Source organism: Sinocyclocheilus rhinocerous, unplaced genomic scaffold, assembly GCF_001515625.1.
Source record: "Sinocyclocheilus rhinocerous isolate Xijiao unplaced genomic scaffold, SAMN03320098_v1.1 scaffold1697, whole genome shotgun sequence".
In the NCBI taxonomy this organism is placed as follows: domain Eukaryota; kingdom Metazoa; phylum Chordata; class Actinopteri; order Cypriniformes; family Cyprinidae; genus Sinocyclocheilus; species Sinocyclocheilus rhinocerous.
In genome coordinates this window covers 823,323-843,323 of record NW_015629509.1, presented here as the reverse complement: position 1 = coordinate 843,323, position 20,001 = coordinate 823,323, and the positions used below count along the sequence as shown (strand labels likewise).

The following is a 20,001-nucleotide window of genomic DNA, read 5'->3' as shown; positions in this document are numbered from 1 at the left end:
GTATTCTGTAATGCGATATATCACGGTAATGAATATGCACGATATTGTTATCGTGGGCACTTCTAAATACCGTGAATAATTATATATTACAAATTATTCCGAATTTTGAATGCATTTTAAGAATACTTTTCCCATCAACTGGTCAAAATGCACAACACCGCTGTATGCTGCGTGAAAGACGCGTGCGCACTCTGATGTAAACAAGCGCGGACGAGAAGCACATGGCGGAACATGTGAGAGACGCTCTGGATGAAAGCGCACTTTCACTCTCTGACAGCAGATGGCGCTAAACTGCAGAAATAATAATAATAATAATAATTCATTTAAATGCAGCCGTTACCCCGGAAACCCTGTAAACAAAGCAGCTGCACTACTTTCTGTTTTTGAAAGGTGTTTAAATGATTTAAACAGCCATTCAGATTTGTGTATTTGCTATGATGTTCATCACAGCGCCACATACTTACATATTTAGACTTAATAGGCTATTTATTTTCAAACTTTTTTTTACATTTTAATCTGGACTACAACATTCCCTAGATATTGTTTGAAAGTGTTTTGATTCTTTATTGTTCGGTCACACTTTACATTAGGGCTTCATTAGTTAACATTAGTTAATTCATTAGTTAACATAAACTGCCAATGAAAAATTCTTCTGAACATTCATTAATCTTAGGTATTCCAATATTTAATAACAGGATGTTAAAATCGAGAGTTGCAGCTGTGTTATTTAATGAGCTAACATGAACTAAGACTTGTGTTTTTTTAAACAAAGATTAATAACTTCAGTAGCAAATGCTATTGCTCATTGTGAATGTTAATGTATTAACTAAGGTTAACTAATGAGGTCTTATTGTAAAGTGATACCTATTGGTCTTTATAGTTCTTTTGCACTTTAATCTGTGTAAAACTTTTGACTTTATACATTTTTCTGTATTGCTTTATTGCATTTAAATGTTCAGTTATTTTTGTTATAAGAAAAAAGGTATTAAACCTGTTATACTGTATTATGACAGCACTTTTTTTTAACTTAATTTCAATATTGTGATAATACCGTATACCGTGATAAAAGCATTAGCAATTAATCGCAACATGAAAATTTGATACCGGCATATCCATAGTTGTAGCAATAATGAGCAAGTTAAGGCATGTGAGGATGAGTGACTAACTTCCTGTGTGAAATTAGTTTAATCTGCATCTCTGCTGATGACTGATGACTCTCCTTTCATGACTGTTGGCTTGCCGTTGGAAGTCTGCACTACAGTTATTGTGACACGTAGAAACAGTAGAGACTGTGTATGTATGCTGCAGATGACGGTCTAACGGCTACATCTGCCATTGATGTGTCAATGTTGAGTGGGCATTTATTAGTTGTTTTTTGTAATCATTGTTTCTCTGCTGAAAGTTTATATTGTCAGCTGAGTACTTTTCAGTGTAGATGACCTTAAAGCTAGTAAACAGATTAAAAGCCACAAAACTCCAATTTCATGGTTTTCAAAACTGTGTCAGTTTCTTCTCACTACACTCTCAGTGCAATGGGTGCATGTTTTGTATTTTTCTCTTGTGCTTTGAACACTTCTAGCCTCAGGTAAGAGTGCGATTCATGTTTTCCATTAGCTGTTATGGGCCAGAGGTCATGAAAGTAGATCAGCAGGAGATGTTATGAGCACTTAGATGCCTTGTGGAAGATGTCTTGTAAAACGACGCTTCTTCCTTGAGGTTTCTGGAATGTCCCGGTGTCAAGGATATATGTGTACTGATATTAGTATTGAAATGTTATTATATAAATTATTTATATATATTGTTAACATTTAGCCTAAATATAAATTACTATTTAAATTTTATTATAATTGTTTTTTTAAATGTAATTTATTTCTGTGATGCAAAGCTGAATTTTCAGCATCATTACTCCCCATGGTCCTTCAGAAATTATTCTAATATTCTGATTTGCTGCTTAAGAAACAATTTTTTTTTATTATCATCAATATTGAAAATGGTTGTGCTGCATAATTTTCTTTGAAACTTTGATGTACTAGCAGCACTACCATGCGAATTATAAGATTATATAAAAATAAATAAATTAATTCATACTTCTATTCAGCAAGGATGCATTAAATTGATCAAAAGTGACAGTTAAAAAAATATATTATTTTAATAATGTGTTGTAGTGCCAATTATTGAATAATACAGTGAATTAAATGCTTGTTTACAGATGAAAGGTTTAATCAAGTGATGTGATATTTGATATGGTCTAACCTCTAACTAGATATAGGGTGTTCAATTAATTTAATTTAATCAAGTATATTTAGGTTTATAATGGCTCTGGATCTTACCTTCTTGATGAACAGGAAATTTAGTTAGTTAAATGTAGTAAAGCTGCAAATTATTTCTTTAACGTCAGCTGCCTCCGTAATAATTTTCTGATACATACAAGTGAAAATCAATGCACGACATAAATTATAAATGAATTATTATTAATTATTCGGCAGAATATTAGCGAAAGTGGTTTTCTCCGTTATCTCATACATGACGTAAGCGTGCTCCGGCCCGGAATGTTTAGTGCAAGTGTGAGTGCAGGCCAGCGGGGGAGGGGGGATAATCGCGCTCTGGCTCGGTTCAAGGCAACCGTGCCTAATGTGAGTACACGGCTAACCATTTGAACGTTAACCCAGTGCCTTTTTCTCAGATGATTAACCATATACACTTGCAGGAAAAAAGGTACAAAAGTTGCCACTGGGATGCTACCTTTTCAGAAGGTACACCTTTGTACCTTATTTACCCCGAAAGGATGCATGATGTTAACTTAAAGATACATATAGTAGTACCTAAATGGTACATATCAGGACCTAAATGGTATATATTAGTACCATTTAAAAAGTTACCGCTCCAGTTGTACCTTTTTTTCTGAGAGTGTATGAAACACTTTCTACAGGAAGTGAGAAAAGCGCAGGCGAGCATGAATGCGATCTACTGTATGTTTTTTGCTCTTTGTGCTGATTCACTCCTGTTAGACCCAGTTGAAACGCTGTGATTATTTTGGCCCAAGGTTTATCATTATGGATCACTGCTTCCTAACTATGTGCTTCAAAGGGGACGGACTTGTTTTTCTTTTCACCAGACTGCAAGAGGAACGGTTTGAACATATGATGAGGAGAAGGTTGACATTTAGATCTAAGCTCAATATGATCTGTACATACAGTACTACTATAGTATAAAGCAGGGGCGTAGCCATCATTTCAGAAGTGAGGGGGACAGAAATGAGAATTTCCTCGTACGACTTTCTGCGCGAGAGCGCCCTCCGGCTTTGAGTATGAATGAAACATACACTGCACGGAATGTTTAGCGCTTCGTGATGTTCATCTCGCCTTATTCTGGGTCCGAATAAAACATCAGATCATGCACAGACTCTCCTGTCTCTTTGAATTTAAATCTATATTTATTCACACCGGCTGTTGAAACCCTCTATGCGAACACACTTGCCCGAAAAAGTGCGGGGGACGAATTTACGTGATATTAAAAGTGGGGGGGACACGTCCCCCGTGTCCCCCGCGTAATCTACGCCCCTGGTATAAAGGATTACGTCTTGTGTGATTTATGACAACAGAAGCCTGGGTTTGACTCCAGAACAGTTGTGCAACCGGGATGTGTAACATGTCTTAGATTTTGGACAGTGTTTTGGAATGGTCAACAAACTCTTGCATCACTCCTGGCAGCATTAATATCAACCAATGATGCTTTAAATAAAGTCTGAGAGGACTGATACTGTGACATTTCCCACAGCCTTTATTAGTTTTATGAGCGTCAGATAAAGACGTGGGCTCGCCTCGTTTCTCCTTGCTAACACAGTAATGGCAGAGGGCATGTCTGTTAAACATTTACTTTACTTTTCTCCTGGAACGGTGAGTTTTCTGTTGTTCGATTTCAACAGGACATTGATGTTCGTGTCTTTATTGTAAAGCGTCTTCAAGTGTTTTTCTGCTCTTTCTCTTGCAGTGGGGTCGGGTGGCCATGGACCCCTTCAGCCAGCTGATCCTGCTCATCTCGGTGGTGAGTTTTTGCACTTTCCAGTGGCTCTTTCATAGCGTGAGCCCCTGGGCATCGTCCAGAATCAGCCCTGGCTTCCTCAAACTCACCCACAAACAGAAGATCGAGTGGAACTCAAGGTACACAAACATGATTTGTGCCGTCTGTTTGAGTGCTGGGACTAGTTCTGCATTTCCCTTTCCATGTATTACCTTCTCATGTTCAGTGTTTCTTAAATACAAAAGAGTAATTGCAAGCTGTATGTGTTTGATTCACTAAAAAGAACTGGCTCACAAGAGTCATGTGTTTAGGAATCGGACTACACTGGTTGCACTGTGTGGTTCTGATTCATTAAAAGAACTGACTTGGAAGACTTATTCATTTGGGAATCACATAAACATAACTAGTTGCACTGTATGTGTTTGATTTGCTAACAAGGTCCAGCTCAAAAGACTAATTTGTTCAGGAATCATTTAGAAAACAGGTCAACCTGTATGGTTTTGATTCACTAAAAAGAAATGGCTCTTAACGAGTCAGTTGTTTAGGGATTGGACTACTCTGGTTGCACTGTGTGGTTCTGATTCATTAAAAAGAACTCGCTCAAGACTAATTCATTTGGGAATCATTAAGATATAACTGGTTGCACTGTATGTGTTTGATTCACTGAGAAGAACTGGATCATAAGAGTCATAATGGTTCTGATTCCCCATTCACTAAAATTCTGATTCCGATTCACTAAAAACAAAATGGAATCATTTGGAATATCTCAGCATACTGTATGGTTTTGATTTACTAAAAACAACCAGCTCGAGTCATTTGTTCAAGAATCAGATTACACTGGTTGCACCATATGTTTTTTTTTTATTTACTGAGAAGAACTGGGTCAAAAGACTCGATCATTTAAATGATTCCTTAATGAATGTTTTTGATTCACTGAAAAGAACTGGCTCACAAGAGTCGTTTGTTTTGAAATTATGCTACACTGGTCATATTGAGTGGTCTTGATTCACTAAAAAGAACTGACTCAAAAGACTGAATCGTTCAGTAATCTCTTAGACATCTCTTAGCTTTCTGGTTCACTAAAAAGAACCTGCTCATAAGACTCAATTGTTTGGGAATCAGATTAAACTGGTTGCACTGTATGGTTCTTATTTACTAAAAAAGAATGCACTCAAAAGATTTGTTCAGGAATCATTTAGATATAACTGTTCGCACTGTCTCACTGATTCACTGGTTCATAGGAGTCATTTGTTTAGAATTCAAACTCCAATACAATTACAGTTATACATGCAATAACATCAAACTATAATAACTGTTCTTAACAGGCAGCATGTTAAATATCGCCAGTGGACTCGCAGCGGTGCTTCAAATATTTCCCTGTTAAATGTCTTATCAGAAGATTACGCTGTGGAGAGCAGGTTGTAAGCTGTCGCTCAAAATCACTAACGTATGCGTAAAGAAACTGGCAAGAGGTGAAGATGGCAGCGATAATGCTCATTTCAGCGGGCTGTCAAGAGAACAGCCAGCTGGAGGAGATCTTAGTTGTAGGACACAGTGCCGAGTTGATTGACCGCAGCCAATCGCTCCGTTTCGATTGTTTCAACTTTACATTATTCTATGGGAGAAGCAAACCACTGTTAACACTGTTGTCATGTGATAAAACCTTTTGTGTCTCTGCAGGACTGTGTCCACGCTCCATGCCCTGTTGGTCGGCCTCTTCTGCCTCTACATCCTGTTCTTCGATGAGGCCGTCAATCAGGACCCCGTATGGTGAGCGCTCGACCCGTCACGCTGCATGCTGGGAAAGCGCTGCTCTTCACAGACGAGCAGGACGCTTTCAGTAACTGTTTTAAGGTGATCTTGCAGTAATCTCAGTGCCTTGTCCTCATCTTTACCACAACAGGGGAGATCCTACTCTGGTGAAGATAAACGTGAGCATTACTACAGGCTACCTCATATCTGGTGAGAGCTTACGGCATATGTCTGATAGTGTTTGGAGAGTTGCATCATGCATGGAAATGCAACTTAAATACAAAAGAGTAATTGCAAGCTGTATGTGTTTGATTCACTAAAAAGAACTGGCTCACAAGAGTCATGTGTTTAGGAATCGGACTACACTGGTTGCACTGTGTGGTTCTGATTCATTAAAAGAACTGACTTGGAAGACTTATTCATTTGGGAATCACATAAACATAACTAGTTGCACTGTATGTGTTTGATTTGCTAACAAGGTCCAGCTCAAAAGACTAATTTGTTCAGGAATCATTTAGAAAACAGGTCAACCTGTATGGTTTTGATTCACTAAAAAGAAATGGCTCTTAACGAGTCAGTTGTTTAGGGATTGGACTACTCTGGTTGCACTGTGTGGTTCTGATTCATTAAAAAGAACTCGCTCAAGACTAATTCATTTGGGAATCATTAAGATATAACTGGTTGCACTGTATGTGTTTGATTCACTGAGAAGAACTGGATCATAAGAGTCATAATGGTTCTGATTCCCCATTCACTAAAATTCTGATTCCGATTCACTAAAAACAAAATGGAATCATTTGGAATATCTCAGCATACTGTATGGTTTTGATTTACTAAAAACAACCAGCTCGAGTCATTTGTTCAAGAATCAGATTACACTGGTTGCACCATATGTTTTTTTTTTATTTACTGAGAAGAACTGGGTCAAAAGACTCGATCATTTAAATGATTCCTTAATGAATGTTTTTGATTCACTGAAAAGAACTGGCTCACAAGAGTCGTTTGTTTTGAAATTATGCTACACTGGTCATATTGAGTGGTCTTGATTCACTAAAAAGAACTGACTCAAAAGACTGAATCGTTCAGTAATCTCTTAGACATCTCTTAGCTTTCTGGTTCACTAAAAAGAACCTGCTCATAAGACTCAATTGTTTGGGAATCAGATTAAACTGGTTGCACTGTATGGTTCTTATTTACTAAAAAAGAATGCACTCAAAAGATTTGTTCAGGAATCATTTAGATATAACTGTTCGCACTGTCTCACTGATTCACTGGTTCATAGGAGTCATTTGTTTAGAATTCAAACTCCAATACAATTACAGTTATACATGCAATAACGTCAAACTATAATAACTGTTCTTAACAGGCAGCATGTTAAATATCGCCAGTGGACTCGCAGCGGTGCTTCAAATATTTCCCTGTTAAATGTCTTATCAGAAGATTACGCTGTGGAGAGCAGGTTGTAAGCTGTCGCTCAAAATCACTAACGTATGCGTAAAGAAACTGGCAAGAGGCGAAGATGGCAGCGATAATGCTCATTTCAGCGGGCTGTCAAGAGAACAGCCAGCTGGAGGAGATCTTAGTTGTAGGACACAGTGCCGAGTTGATTGACCGCAGCCAATCGCTCCGTTTCGATTGTTTCAACTTTACATTATTCTATGGGAGAAGCAAACCACTGTTAACACTGTTGTCATGTGATAAAACCTTTTGTGTCTCTGCAGGACTGTGTCCACGCTCCATGCCCTGTTGGTCGGCCTCTTCTGCCTCTACATCCTGTTCTTCGATGAGGCCGTCAATCAGGACCCCGTATGGTGAGCGCTCGACCCGTCACGCTGCATGCTGGGAAAGCGCTGCTCTTCACAGACGAGCAGGACGCTTTCAGTAACTGTTTTAAGGTGATCTTGCAGTAATCTCAGTGCCTTGTCCTCATCTTTACCACAACAGGGGAGATCCTACTCTGGTGAAGATAAACGTGAGCATTACTACAGGCTACCTCATATCTGGTGAGAGCTTACGGCATATGTCTGATAGTGTTTGGAGAGTTGCATCATGCATGGAAATGCAAGACATTTTATTGTGATGTTATTCATATTTATTGTAATCTGATTTGAAAACTTAAGTGAATTTGTTGTTCTAATGCTCTTGATTGCTTTTTGGGGGGTTTAATAGTAGATGGATTATATTTAAATTGTTGGTCAGACCAGTTTCACCAAAGAAACGCCTCAGTAGCCACACTTCATCATCTCTGACTATTTTAACCTGCAGATGATTCTGTAAATTCATTATTATAATTTCATGTTTTTGAAGGATGATCAATTTTTTTATTTTTAATTTTTTTTTATTAAATGTTTTAGTTTAGTTTTATTTGCACTTGGTGATTGTTTAGCTTTTTTCTCAATTAGTTTTGTTTTTTTATACTTTGAGTTTTAATTATTTTCCTCATGGCTTGTTACAAATTATTTGACCAATTTAATGCATTTATGTATTTAATGTACATAAGCTGAAATTTGACTAGTTTATCAGTAACTGATGGAGAAAGACCCAATAGCATTTTTTGTAAAGGCTTTATAATAATACTCCAGAATGTGTTAATTTTAACATTTAATAATAAATGTTTTTAAAATTAAGTATGAACAAACAATTAACAATTGTATTTTTAACAAAATACAATTTTAACTAACTTTAACAAAATTAATAAAATGCTGTAAAAATATATTGCTTATTGTTAGCTAATGCATTAACTAATATTCACAAACGAGACAGTATTGTTTATTATTAATCAAAATTAAATTAGACCTTTATTATAATGTATTTTATTTTAGTCTCAGTTTTTCAAATGATATTTATTTCAATTTCTGAAAATGTTTTTTATGGTATTTTATGGTATGTCTTTTCATTTTTGTTAGTTTTCTCAAAAAACAAAAACAAAAAAACGATAAAAAATGAAGTAAATAAAATTACGGCCTTACAGCCATCAAAGGTATCCAGTGTTGGCAGAGACTTTATGGAATCCTCTGAAACAAGGTTAAGATGACCACAGAGAACATTTTTGGTGCATATGTCCCTAGATCAATGTTTCCTTGTGAGATGTGGGTGTATTATTGGTAGGCCATATTGTTAGTAGTTATTTGAATGTATTAAATCCCTTATATGCTAAATTAAAACGGCTAAATTCATATTCCTTAAAGAAGTTCTGACTCTTATTGCCTTTTTTTTCTGTGTTTTCCAGATCTGCTGCTTATATTTTACTATTGGAGAGCAATAGGAGACAAGTTTTTTGTAATCCACCACCTGGCAGCATTGTATGCTTACTACTATGTACTGGTGAGTTCCCTGTTGTCCCATAACAGAACATGCAGGCAAGATGGGAAAGAGACAACCAAGAGTGAGCAGTGGTAGTGTCAGGTGTGCAGCTGGTGCTGAAAGCTCTGTGTTCACTGGCTGACGCTCCACCACACGAGCGTTCCCTTATAACATAGCACTAAACTATAAACAGAGAAACAGGATGGTCAGAAGCTGAAAGTCAGTTTTTATTCCAAAAGGATTCATCTCATATGTACCCTATACGCGTATCCCATATATTTGACCTCATATGTGGCCTGTGACCTTCTCTGATTGTAAAAGTGTTTCAAGTCCAGAAAACATTTTCTTGTCCTTCACTTTACTTTTAACTAATGTATGCAAAGTCCTCATCTGTAGAAAAAATATATATATATTTGTAATATTAGAGGTAAGTCGTGGTTGACTAGCTATCCAACAACTAACTTGTTGATCATTTAAGTGGTTTACTAGTTTATCTATATTTTTTAAACAATGTAGATGCTTTAAATAGCACGTCGACCGCATGCATTGCTTTTTATTTATTCATCATTTATTAGTTTGCACAGTACAGTTGTTTTGAAAAAATTTTTAAAGCACTCATTACATACAAACACATTTAGGCTGATGTCTTTAAAAAAGATAGTCCAACTTTGAAAGCTTTTATGAATCTTGAGATTGAGTCATTCTGTCCAGTTTTGTTGTGCTCTGTCTAGTTTTGAACACAATAACCTCTCTTTTGTAAACAGCTTCTAAGAAATTATTTTGCTCATCCCTATTTGGCATATTCCTGGTTAAACATGGTTTCCAAATAGTTGCCAGCCCAGATCTTTAACCACTAGACTGCACCACTGAGGTCACTACTGTTCACTCTTGGTTCAGTTGTATGGTTACCCTCTAGGTCACCAGGTTCTGTAGCTGCCTATGGTTATGATGATGTTGATGATGATGATGATGGTATTTTTTGCATGGAATGCTCATTGACGGTTATGCAGAAGTCCATTTTCTCCTCCTCTACCTCACTGACCCACCTCAGCAACTCTATTGGTCAGTTCTGGCCAGCTTTCGGCCCAGACTGCACCAGATTGGATTGTGTGCATGTGTTGATGCTCTCTGCTCCTGTGGTGCCGTTGGAGGGTTTCCTGTGTGCATGCTCTGAAACCTTCCCCTGCTTTGAGCCGATCTTCCTCCTAAACTCTCTCTCTCTCTTCTAAAACCTAACATCCACGTCTCAACTGCAGGATGAGTAACAGCCAGAAAGCGCTTGTTTGTTGGGCTGATCCACACTAACGATATGGGAAGGTTTTGCTGAATAACAGGTTGATCTGGTCCTCAACTGAATTCTTAAATAACTATGCATTTAGTTTACATGTTGCACAGGTTATTACTTGTGCCTTTTGATAGAAATCAGTCAGAAATTAGTTAAAAATGAACCTAAACACTTAAAAAATTGCATCTGTTGATGCTCCGTTGTTTGGCATGGGTCATTCTGTAAAATGGGTTTTACAGAAAAAGTCAATAATGACAATAATACCAGACAAAGAATTTGTTGTTAATAGGTTCATAAATCAAAATAAATTATAATACATAGTATTGTCATTTCAATCTAAATTAATGTGTATTAATATACATATTGGGATGTAATTTCAGCAACGGGGTAATCGGGTTGATGCAATGTGACAAAACTATGTTGCTCCCTTTATAATCAACAAAGTTGATTTCCATTAAACACTATATGCTTTCACTATACTTTGCTCATTAATTACTCATTTATTACAATTATTTATAATTTATTATAAAATCATTCAAAATTATTATAATTATTATAGAATAATTGAAAAAAAGCAGAAAATCATTTTTAAAAAATATTTTGCTGATGGTTTTTATAGAGGTAAAATTGTAAAATCTCAAATTAAATCTAAAAAAGATTTAAGAACTGAAAAGATTTATGAACTTGTTATATATTACGTATGTCAGGACACTATATATATTTACACACACACACACACACACACACACACATATATATATATATATATATATAATTAATAAATGAAATAAAATAATTAAATTTAACAAATATTTTGAATATTAATATACCTTATAATAACTACATATGCTATTGAATGAAATCTTAAATTTAATAAAGTTATTAAAAGCTGTTAATTGTTAAAGTCATTAATAGATTAGAGTGACCTGACATGTTAACTTGTCATGCTTGCACGGTATGTGTTTACTAAATGCACGGATGGTTAAAAACAAAAAAAAGTGTGATCGAATATACTGTACCATATTATTACTTAAGATCAGCTGTAATTCTGCCATCTATCTTGATAATTATTTCATTTTAGTCACATATATATTGTGCACCTCTAGTCAAACAATACATACAACAGGCACTCAAAAGGCACATGTTTTGCAGAATGACCATGACAAATGATGTTTAGTGGCCTTGTTTAGTGTCTTAGCATGTTAATTTCTGAAAATCGGCGCCACAAAAAAAAACCCATTCCTAAAAATGCATCTGGGGCAGCGACTGATGATATTAATGGCTTTACTGTTGCTTATATACCCTACAGTTACCTTGCACTGATTTAATGCAGCCTTGAGGATCGCCTCAAACCTGAACGTGCATTTTGTTGTCAGGATGTAGACCATACTGTCACTGGTCACTTTTATGACTGCCATTTCAAGCCTTTTTCTAAATTATTACAAGATAATCGAGGTAATTTAACGTGGAGCTGGAAGTCTCTGTTGGGTCTCACTGAGTAATTAAGTCTGTCGTTGGAAATGTCATTCGTTGTTATTGTTTCCTGTGTTTAGAAAGGCTATTAGCGTTAAAACCAGAACGTTTTAGTGTCTTTTTGTTAATTACTGCAGACTACATTCCAATATCCGCCTTATTTTTAGAACAGTATAATAAACCCCATCAGTCTTTTCAGTGTTTAATAATTGTGCTTCATCTTAAGAGCAAAGCGTTTCGCTATATTTAGCACTGACACATAACCTTTAACGGTCTATCAAACTGTTACAGGCATTTTTTTTTTAGAAGTAGAATAAAATCGAATTAATTTGTCAGTGTGTCGTGCGATTTGTTTCTCATAGTGCATGTCCAACGAGTCTTAAATGTTGTTGCTGCTTCTGTGTCGTTCGATCTTTTTGCATTTTTTCTGCACCTTTTTTCCAAGAATCTGTCTGTCAGTCTGTCTCTGTCCCACCTAACATGACTTCTTGAATAACGCAGCCTCACTTCCTCTGACCAGCAAAACCCTTCATGCAAAAACTACCAGTGTCACTGTTAGTCGGGTTAAGAGATGAGGGCTATAGGCTTGGCTGATCTAGATGGACTCTCTCCTGTCTTGTCTGCTGTCCTGCTGTTATGGAACTCTGAGCAGTTACTGAAGCCCAGTTACAGTATGGACTTACCAGTACCTAGGGGTACCAGCATGCATCTGCTAGCCAACCTGATTATTATTTTTTATCCTTGATTTTTATATGGCCCGTTTTGCAGTAAGTATGCTAATGTGTGTTTTAATTGCAGCCCTCAAGGTAAGTGTGTTATCGAGAAGCCAGATGTTTATTCTCTTGCTGTAGGAATGATAATGTCAAAACTGGTTTGGAGAGGAACGTTTGATTGGAACGGGTCTGAATAATCCTCGCTTTGCAAGGAAAAGCTGTAAAGGGCTTCATTCTCTGACAGAACGTGCATGGCTGACCATGCAGGGAGATCTAAACGTCTGATACCACATTAAAAATCTGGGATTTTATTTGTATCTAACCTAGAAATAAATTATTAGCATTTTGGAAATGTTTTAACATGCTTAAAATGAAAAGTTTAACTAGAAATTAAAATTCTGTCATCATTTACTCTATCCCCACTTGTTCCAAACCTGTATACGTTTCTTTCTTCTGTTGAACACAAAAGAAGAATGTTGGTAACCAAACAGGTAACCATTGACTTCCATAGTATTTTTTTTCCCCGTACTATGGAAGTTTGGTTACCAAGATTCTTCAAAATATCTTCTTTTGTGTTTGGAACAGCTTGAGGGTGAGTAAATGAGAAGAGAATTTTCATTTTTGGGTGAACTATTTCTAGGTCATGGTTAAATAAATTTGACATTGATTATGTGAACATCTTTGTACAGATGGTTAGAAGTTCTTGCTTCCATTGAAGCACAAGATGTTCTTTAGATCATTCTAAAATCATGCTGAAATATTTGATCATCAGATTTTACATCAACTTGTGGAAATCATGCAGCTTAAGAGCCGCTGTATTTAAAGCAAAAAGGAGGACAAATGAAATACGAAGAAATTCTGAAATTCATTAATTTTTTAATTGAATGTTTCACTTTAGTTATGTAATAAAATACATTTTAATAGATATGATATTCATTTCTGTAGTTATAATTTGTAGTTAAGAATTCAAATGAGAAGATTTTCCACTAGTGGTTTCAGACTTTTGGACTCCACTGTATGTGCCTGACGATATGTGGCTTATTTGAAATGCGGGTTGTACATGCATTGCAAGTAAAAAAAAAATTGTAAGTCATTTATAACCTCTACATATTCACTAAAAATAATCTAAATATAGACAATAAATACTGAAGGGCATTATTTTTATCTTAAAATAAATCTTATATTAATAGAAAAACTATTTCCGTGCAACCCTTTTTCTATTTTTTACATTTTTTTGTTTTGTTTACTTTGCTCTTTTGTTATTTCTGTCAGAGTGAAGTATCATAACTCGGCACTGAAGCAATTACTGTGGGTGCCTGACAAGCAGGAGATATTGAGACTGTTGGAGCTGATTCATGAGTCTGTGCTTTTCTATAACTCGTGTCCGTGTCATTGTTTGTTCTTCACCTTGTGTTTCCAGGGTCAAGGAATGTTGCCTTATTTTGCTAACTTCCGTCTGCTTGCAGAGTTTTCCACACCGTGTGTAAACCAACGGTAGGTATTTGACTGATTAAAGTACAAAATATTTAATGGGCGAACTTTGTAGTTTTGCCCACCATATACGTCTTGAAGCCATTAAAGACAACATGAGATCTGAACTAACACTATGTACTTTCTTAAGTGTTTCTGGTTATATTATGCACGATTTATTATTATGATTTTAAATGATTATTGTAGACATTTATGTCTATAGGCTAAAGGGCAGTGAAAAATACTTGGCTATAAGATCTTGGCTTATTTTGTTCTAATTGTAACAACATTTCCAGCATTATTTGTTGCTTTAGCATTATTTGTTATTTGTCTGTCCTTGCCTATAGTAAAAATATAATTAGACAAAAGCATAGCCAATCTGCACATGACCAAGGAGATTTCACTGTGGGTTCACCCAAAAAGGAAAATTAGCTGAAAATGTACTCTCCCTCAGGACATTCAAGACGTAGATGAATTTGTTCCTTCATCTGAACAGATTTGGAAAAATTCAGCATTACATCACTTGATCACCAATGGATCCTCTGCAGTGAATGGGTGCCGTCAGAATGAGAGTCCAAACAACTGATAAAAACATCACAATAATCCACAAGTAATCCATGCCACTCCAGTCCATCAGTTAACATCTTGTAAATCGAAAAGCTGTGTGTTTGCAAGAAACAAATCTAGCTTCTGGCCAAAATAATCAATAATAATGCTTTCTCCAGTGAAAAAGTCCATCCTCTGTTGACTTCTCACATTAAAATCCTCCCAACATGTTTGTTGCATATCTGTGCATATTTCTATTTTGATTCAGACAGTACCAACTGTTTCACTGGAAAAATCAATATTATGGATAGAGGACTTGTATTTTAGCCAGAAGCAAAAAAAAAAATCTTAATTTTGAGTTAGAAACTCACTACTTTTCGCTTCACAAGATGTTAATTGATGGACTATTGTAATGTTTTTATCAGCTTTTTGAACTCTCATTCTGACGGCACCCATTCACTGCAGAGGATCCATTGGTGAGCAAGTGATGTAATGCTAAATTTCTCAATCTTTTTCGAGGAAAAAACTAACTCGTCTACATGTTGGATGGTCTGAGGGTGAGTACATTTTCATTTTTGGTTGAACTGTTCCTTTAAATGTGTTTCAAATGCAATTTTATGTTGTCTTTAATAAGAAATGACACAAATAAATGTTGTGATGGTACTGTAGATTAGTTTACAGCATGTCACTTTGCTCACCTGTGTTTTCCAGCTGGTTCTTTGAAGTATTAGGTTACTCCAAAGCATCCAAGCCCAACATGACTAACGGGGTACTGATGGCGGTCGTGTTTTTCCTGGTGCGGATCGCCGTCATGCCGGTATACTACAGCCGAATGTGCTCCGTGTACGGCACGGAGGCCTTCTACAAGGTCTCCTTCGGCGGCCGAAGCGCTTGGATCTTCTCCAGCATCTGCCTGGACATCATGAACGTCATGTGGATGCATAAAATCGCCCGCGGCTGCTACAAAGTCCTGCGTTCCAGCCGGAAATCTAAACCCAAGAGCCAGGAGAACGGAAAAACCGATTGAGTGAAAAGAAAGGGCATTCGAATTTTACACCACTTGCTCACAGACAGGGTCGTTGTCTTATTGACGGTCTTCATGGGACACTATGGTATGATAGTGACCGGTAAAGACTTTGAAAACCACCCCAGAGCAATATTTCAGAGTTAAGACCCGAAACTCTGACAAAATGTCAAACTGAGAAGAGATCTAGTGCACCAGAAAAGACTGGCCGCCCACTTTTATTTTGTGTTTGTTTTGAAACTGTACACCAAAAGTGCAAATGATGCACTGTTCGAGATCACCGGCTGAACTGTATTTTAACCCTGTTTGGTTTTAAATTTAAACTGTGGGCAGGTCAACCACATTATTTATTCATCAAAGTTCAGTCCCTCGCTCTCAAATCACTGTACTGTGCAAAGGGGCCAAGCGGTCAGTCACCTGATGTTCACGTTTACTTCAAAGCCGCGTATATTGACTGTGAAAGATTCATCCACACAACTGCACTGCACTAAATGAGGAAAATCAGTGTACTCGAGAAGAATCTCTTGGAAAATTAATGTCACGTACTTGTGGTGTATTAGATATTTTATCGAATGCACCGATGAGATCCAACTGTGGGGAAATATTTTATATATACAAGATGTGAGCAGTGGTCGCATTAATACGGAACTGTTTTTAAGAATGAAACCTGTTTACACTCGCTCCAGATTCAGTTCAGATTTCGCTCCGCTCCCATGAAACGGACGTCAGGCTTTGTTCGCACTGTACAGTTAATTGCATGCGGCGATGTTGTTCTCTGAATGTTTGCATTGTACATAGAAATTTTATTGAACATACGGTAATTATTTTAACTACGTTGGTGTACAGTGTAGGCTATCCGATCAATACTGAATGAAATGATCGATTCTGATTTGGAAATGGTTTTAAAAGGAAGCGTAGCTCGTGAATGTTCGAGGACTTTCTCAACGTCGGATCGTTTTCCTGCATCGTACCTAATTTATTGAACCAGTTTTGCACTGGGACAGCATGATAATGTTTGTACGGCATATTTATTGTTTTTTAACGGAAAGGTATAAAAGTCGTCAATGCATCTGAATAGATATACAGCATATGAGAGATACTTTTATGAATTCATTTTAAAATTCATTGTCACTATGATGAATTTATATTCATACCATACACGTGCATTCAGTGGATGTGAGCACATGAGTTTTATTGATTTAAAATGTATGAAAGAGTTCGAGATGGCTTACAGCGATTTGCGTGGAAACAATTTTAAAGCGGTTCTGTTTTTAATGAACTAAGTACTTGAATTTTGAAATGCGTTATTTCTGAGAGCCAGACCTATGAAGAATTGTCTTTACTGGCACGAGATATACAGGAATCCATGTTGTAATTATTATTATTATTTTATTTTTTTTGCCTTCGTATTCAATCACTCAAAATGCCTTTTTTGTTTCGTTAAATAAACATCTTTTATTTACTTTTTCTAGTGTCATTTTGTACCACATGGTTCATTGTATGGTCATGTAAGGAATGTATGTATGACTATCACTTTGATTGTTTTATCTTTTTAGTTCTCACCAATGTTCCAACCAAAGCTAAAAAGTAAGGATGGCTGTTCTTAATCGTCCATATTAAGTAAATGGTGGCACAACAACATAAAAACCCAGTTGGGTGAACAGACATGCATTGTTATACTGTACATGTGTAATCTGAAATAAGCATAGTAAAAGAAGGGAAAAGTTCATCCAGTGTAACTTTTAAAACCTTGCAGGTAATTTCCAAGGAAGCACTGAATTATGAATCTATAAACTGTTAAATTTCATTTAAGATGTCTTTTTTTTTTATGGTCAGAACAATATTGAATTTAACTTTTACTAAAAGTCTTTTCAATGCATAAAGTTCCAAACCTTCAGTGTTCAGAATTAATGCTTAATTTATGGAATGTGAAAATGCACAATATCATGACTGTGTGTTTTTATTACTGAAGCGTTCCATACACTAATGTCACAGGAAATTGTTGCCATGTAAAGGTTTACATTTGTTACTACGGTGAGCACAGGATCATCTTCCCATTATACGGAAGGAAAGTGCATGTAGGCCTATCTGAGGAATGACAACAGCTATTTTTGAACGTTTGTTTAATTTTTCACTTTCGTTATGCCATTTGCCTCAATAAAGCAATATGTTCATTTTGATCCATGATGATTGTGTATGTCCTTTTTAAGGTGAATCCTTTGTTTTGGTTCATTTCAATATCTTGAGTATTAATTTATTAGAATTTAATTGGTTATTATTCCAACTGACTTACAGTTTTAGTGCGCACAGATTACAATTTGTTAAATGTATATTCAACAGAAGAAAAATAAAAAAGCAAAATTTCCATTTACATAGTACCAACCAAGCTTTCACAATCTAATTAATATTTATGAGCTACGCATTCGTCCCGCCCCGCTCGCAGTGCATGCTGGATGAAGCGGAAGTAGCGGGGCACGTTGACATTGCGGAGCGTCCGATCCACACATTACACTCACAGAAAGGTGAGTTTAGCTGTCATATTTGTAAACATTTATTGATCGATATCATTATATTAATATAGTTAAAAATCTGGTTAGGTTTTAAAGAAGGTGCTTTAGAGAAATATGTGGTTTGCTATTCCGTGACATTGTTTAACATGACTATGAATGACGTTATATAATTTATTTTGTAATTCTTACATTTTGGGATTGGTAAAAGTCGATTTTTTTAACATGGTATATAAATTATTAAAGCTATTTATTTTAGATGTGTTCTCACTGACAGTATAGTATTTTAGCCCGTATATCTCTTAAAAGATTAACTGTTATGTCAACGTAAAACAACATGCAAAGTTGTTCCAAATTTCTATGAAATATAATACTGTATAATGTACTTTTTTTTTTGGTAAACAGCTGAAAAAATGACTATAATAAACACGCTATAACAGTAGTTCATACCACATATTCCAAGTCATATGAAACCTTATGATAGCTTTGTGTGAGGAAAATATATTTTTGCGTATATTCATATATGGTACATCAAACTGTTTCACATAAGGTTGTACTGTTTTATAATACTTATATAGTCCGTTTTTTGACACAAGTCATTTTTTTTGTCAGAAGAAAGAAGTCCTACAGGTTAGGAACAACATGAGGGTGAATAAATGATGGATTTTGAATAAGTAGATTTTCTATGAACAGCATAACACAAGTAATGATGCAACAGGATCTACTTGACCTTCAGTGTTCTTGATCTATTGATCTCTTCAGGATTGGTGTTCATCATGGGTGCATCTGTATCCAATCTTGCCCCAACTATTCAGGCAGAGTCTGCGATGTCAGCTCCTCATTTTAGTGGGGTGTCCCCACCTTCTGGGTGTCCCATGCATCAAGAGCCCCCTAAAAGTGAGTCATGCACCATCTGTTATCATGAGCTTGATATCAGTGGGTTTTATGTAATAATTATTCACAATGTGTAATATAAACCCAGGCTCTCCGCCTCCTGAGTGCCCCATGCATCAGGCTCAGACGCCACTGGCCGGCCCAGCGCATCAGGAGAGAGCTTATGAGTTTGTCGAATGTCCCATGAAAGCTTCTGAAGGAGGCATCGATCCCACAAACATGGTGAGCTGGACATCCCATCATTAAGATGATGCTCTTTGAGATTCTTTTGGCTTATGTGTGTTAATGTTGCTTTTATATGTCCCACAGATGCCCCCTCCAAATCAGGTGCCCACCCCGGACCAGCCATTCTCTCTGTCCGTGAAAAGAGAGGAGTCTAAAATCCCACGATCAGGCTCAGGCCAGAACTGGGTTTATCCTTCTGAACAGATGTTTTGGAATGCAATGCTGCGGAAAGGGTGAGTTTACCTTTATGTTTCTATTCCTAAATCTATGTTTTACAACCAGACACGTGTCCTGTTTATGTTTTGGAGAGCTCTAAGTGGACCAGATATGCCATTTGGCTTAGCTTCAGGATGCTTGTGAGTGCTGTAACTTGATTACCTAGATAGAAAAAAACAGTATTATTTTCCAAGGTCAAGAAACTCCAACTCCACATTAGGGCTGTCAAAAAAAAATTTGAATTTCGAATATTCGTCGAATTTAAAATAAAAATCCACATTCGAATGCAAAAACGTTGCATTCGAATTGTAGGTGTGCGTTAAAGAGGCAACCTTATCAGTGGCGCACGAGATGCGATGACGATATAAGTGTCGTTGCATTTTAATGTTTTTGTTAACCTATCCAGTTGAAGCCACTAGATGCGGCGCTGCTGCGTTGTTAATTACAAATATTGCGGGAAAAGAGAACATCAATGCGGAGATCTTGTTTACGTCAAAACTGAAACCAAGCCGTTCGCACAGAACGGATATTTCGTGCATTTTCTAGAGGGACGTCTATTATCATTGCACTCGC

At 36.5% G+C, this 20,001-nt stretch overlaps 2 protein-coding genes across 3 annotated transcripts in view; both read left to right on the top strand.

The window, feature by feature from the left end:
• Positions 1-17,051, top strand: part of LOC107739017 (transmembrane protein 56-B-like) — a 21,121-nt gene extending 4,070 nt beyond the window's left edge. Inside the window, exons 1-7 of one of the 2 annotated variants that reach the window (XM_016550978.1) lie at positions 3,750-3,896; positions 3,991-4,160; positions 5,701-5,790; positions 5,924-5,982; positions 9,002-9,096; positions 13,967-14,040; positions 15,274-17,051. In XM_016550978.1, the coding sequence (XP_016406464.1) occupies positions 3,846-3,896; positions 3,991-4,160; positions 5,701-5,790; positions 5,924-5,982; positions 9,002-9,096; positions 13,967-14,040; positions 15,274-15,589 (855 nt within the window). In that variant the 5' untranslated portion in view covers positions 3,750-3,845 and the 3' untranslated portion in view covers positions 15,590-17,051. Of the gene's footprint in view, positions 1-3,749; positions 3,897-3,990; positions 4,161-5,700; positions 5,791-5,923; positions 5,983-9,001; positions 9,097-13,966; positions 14,041-15,273 lie in introns of those variants that run through there. The other variant, XM_016550979.1, reaches the window with a different exon arrangement.
• Positions 17,052-18,028: 977 nt separating this feature from the next.
• The window catches only part of LOC107739016 (cytochrome c-type heme lyase-like), a 5,297-nt gene continuing 3,324 nt past the window's right edge, over positions 18,029-20,001 (top strand). Inside the window, exons 1-4 of the mRNA XM_016550976.1 lie at positions 18,029-18,108; positions 18,856-18,990; positions 19,076-19,209; positions 19,297-19,445. Coding sequence (XP_016406462.1) covers positions 18,033-18,108; positions 18,856-18,990; positions 19,076-19,209; positions 19,297-19,445 — 494 coding nt within the window. The 5' untranslated portion in view covers positions 18,029-18,032. The remainder of the gene's footprint in view (positions 18,109-18,855; positions 18,991-19,075; positions 19,210-19,296; positions 19,446-20,001) is intronic.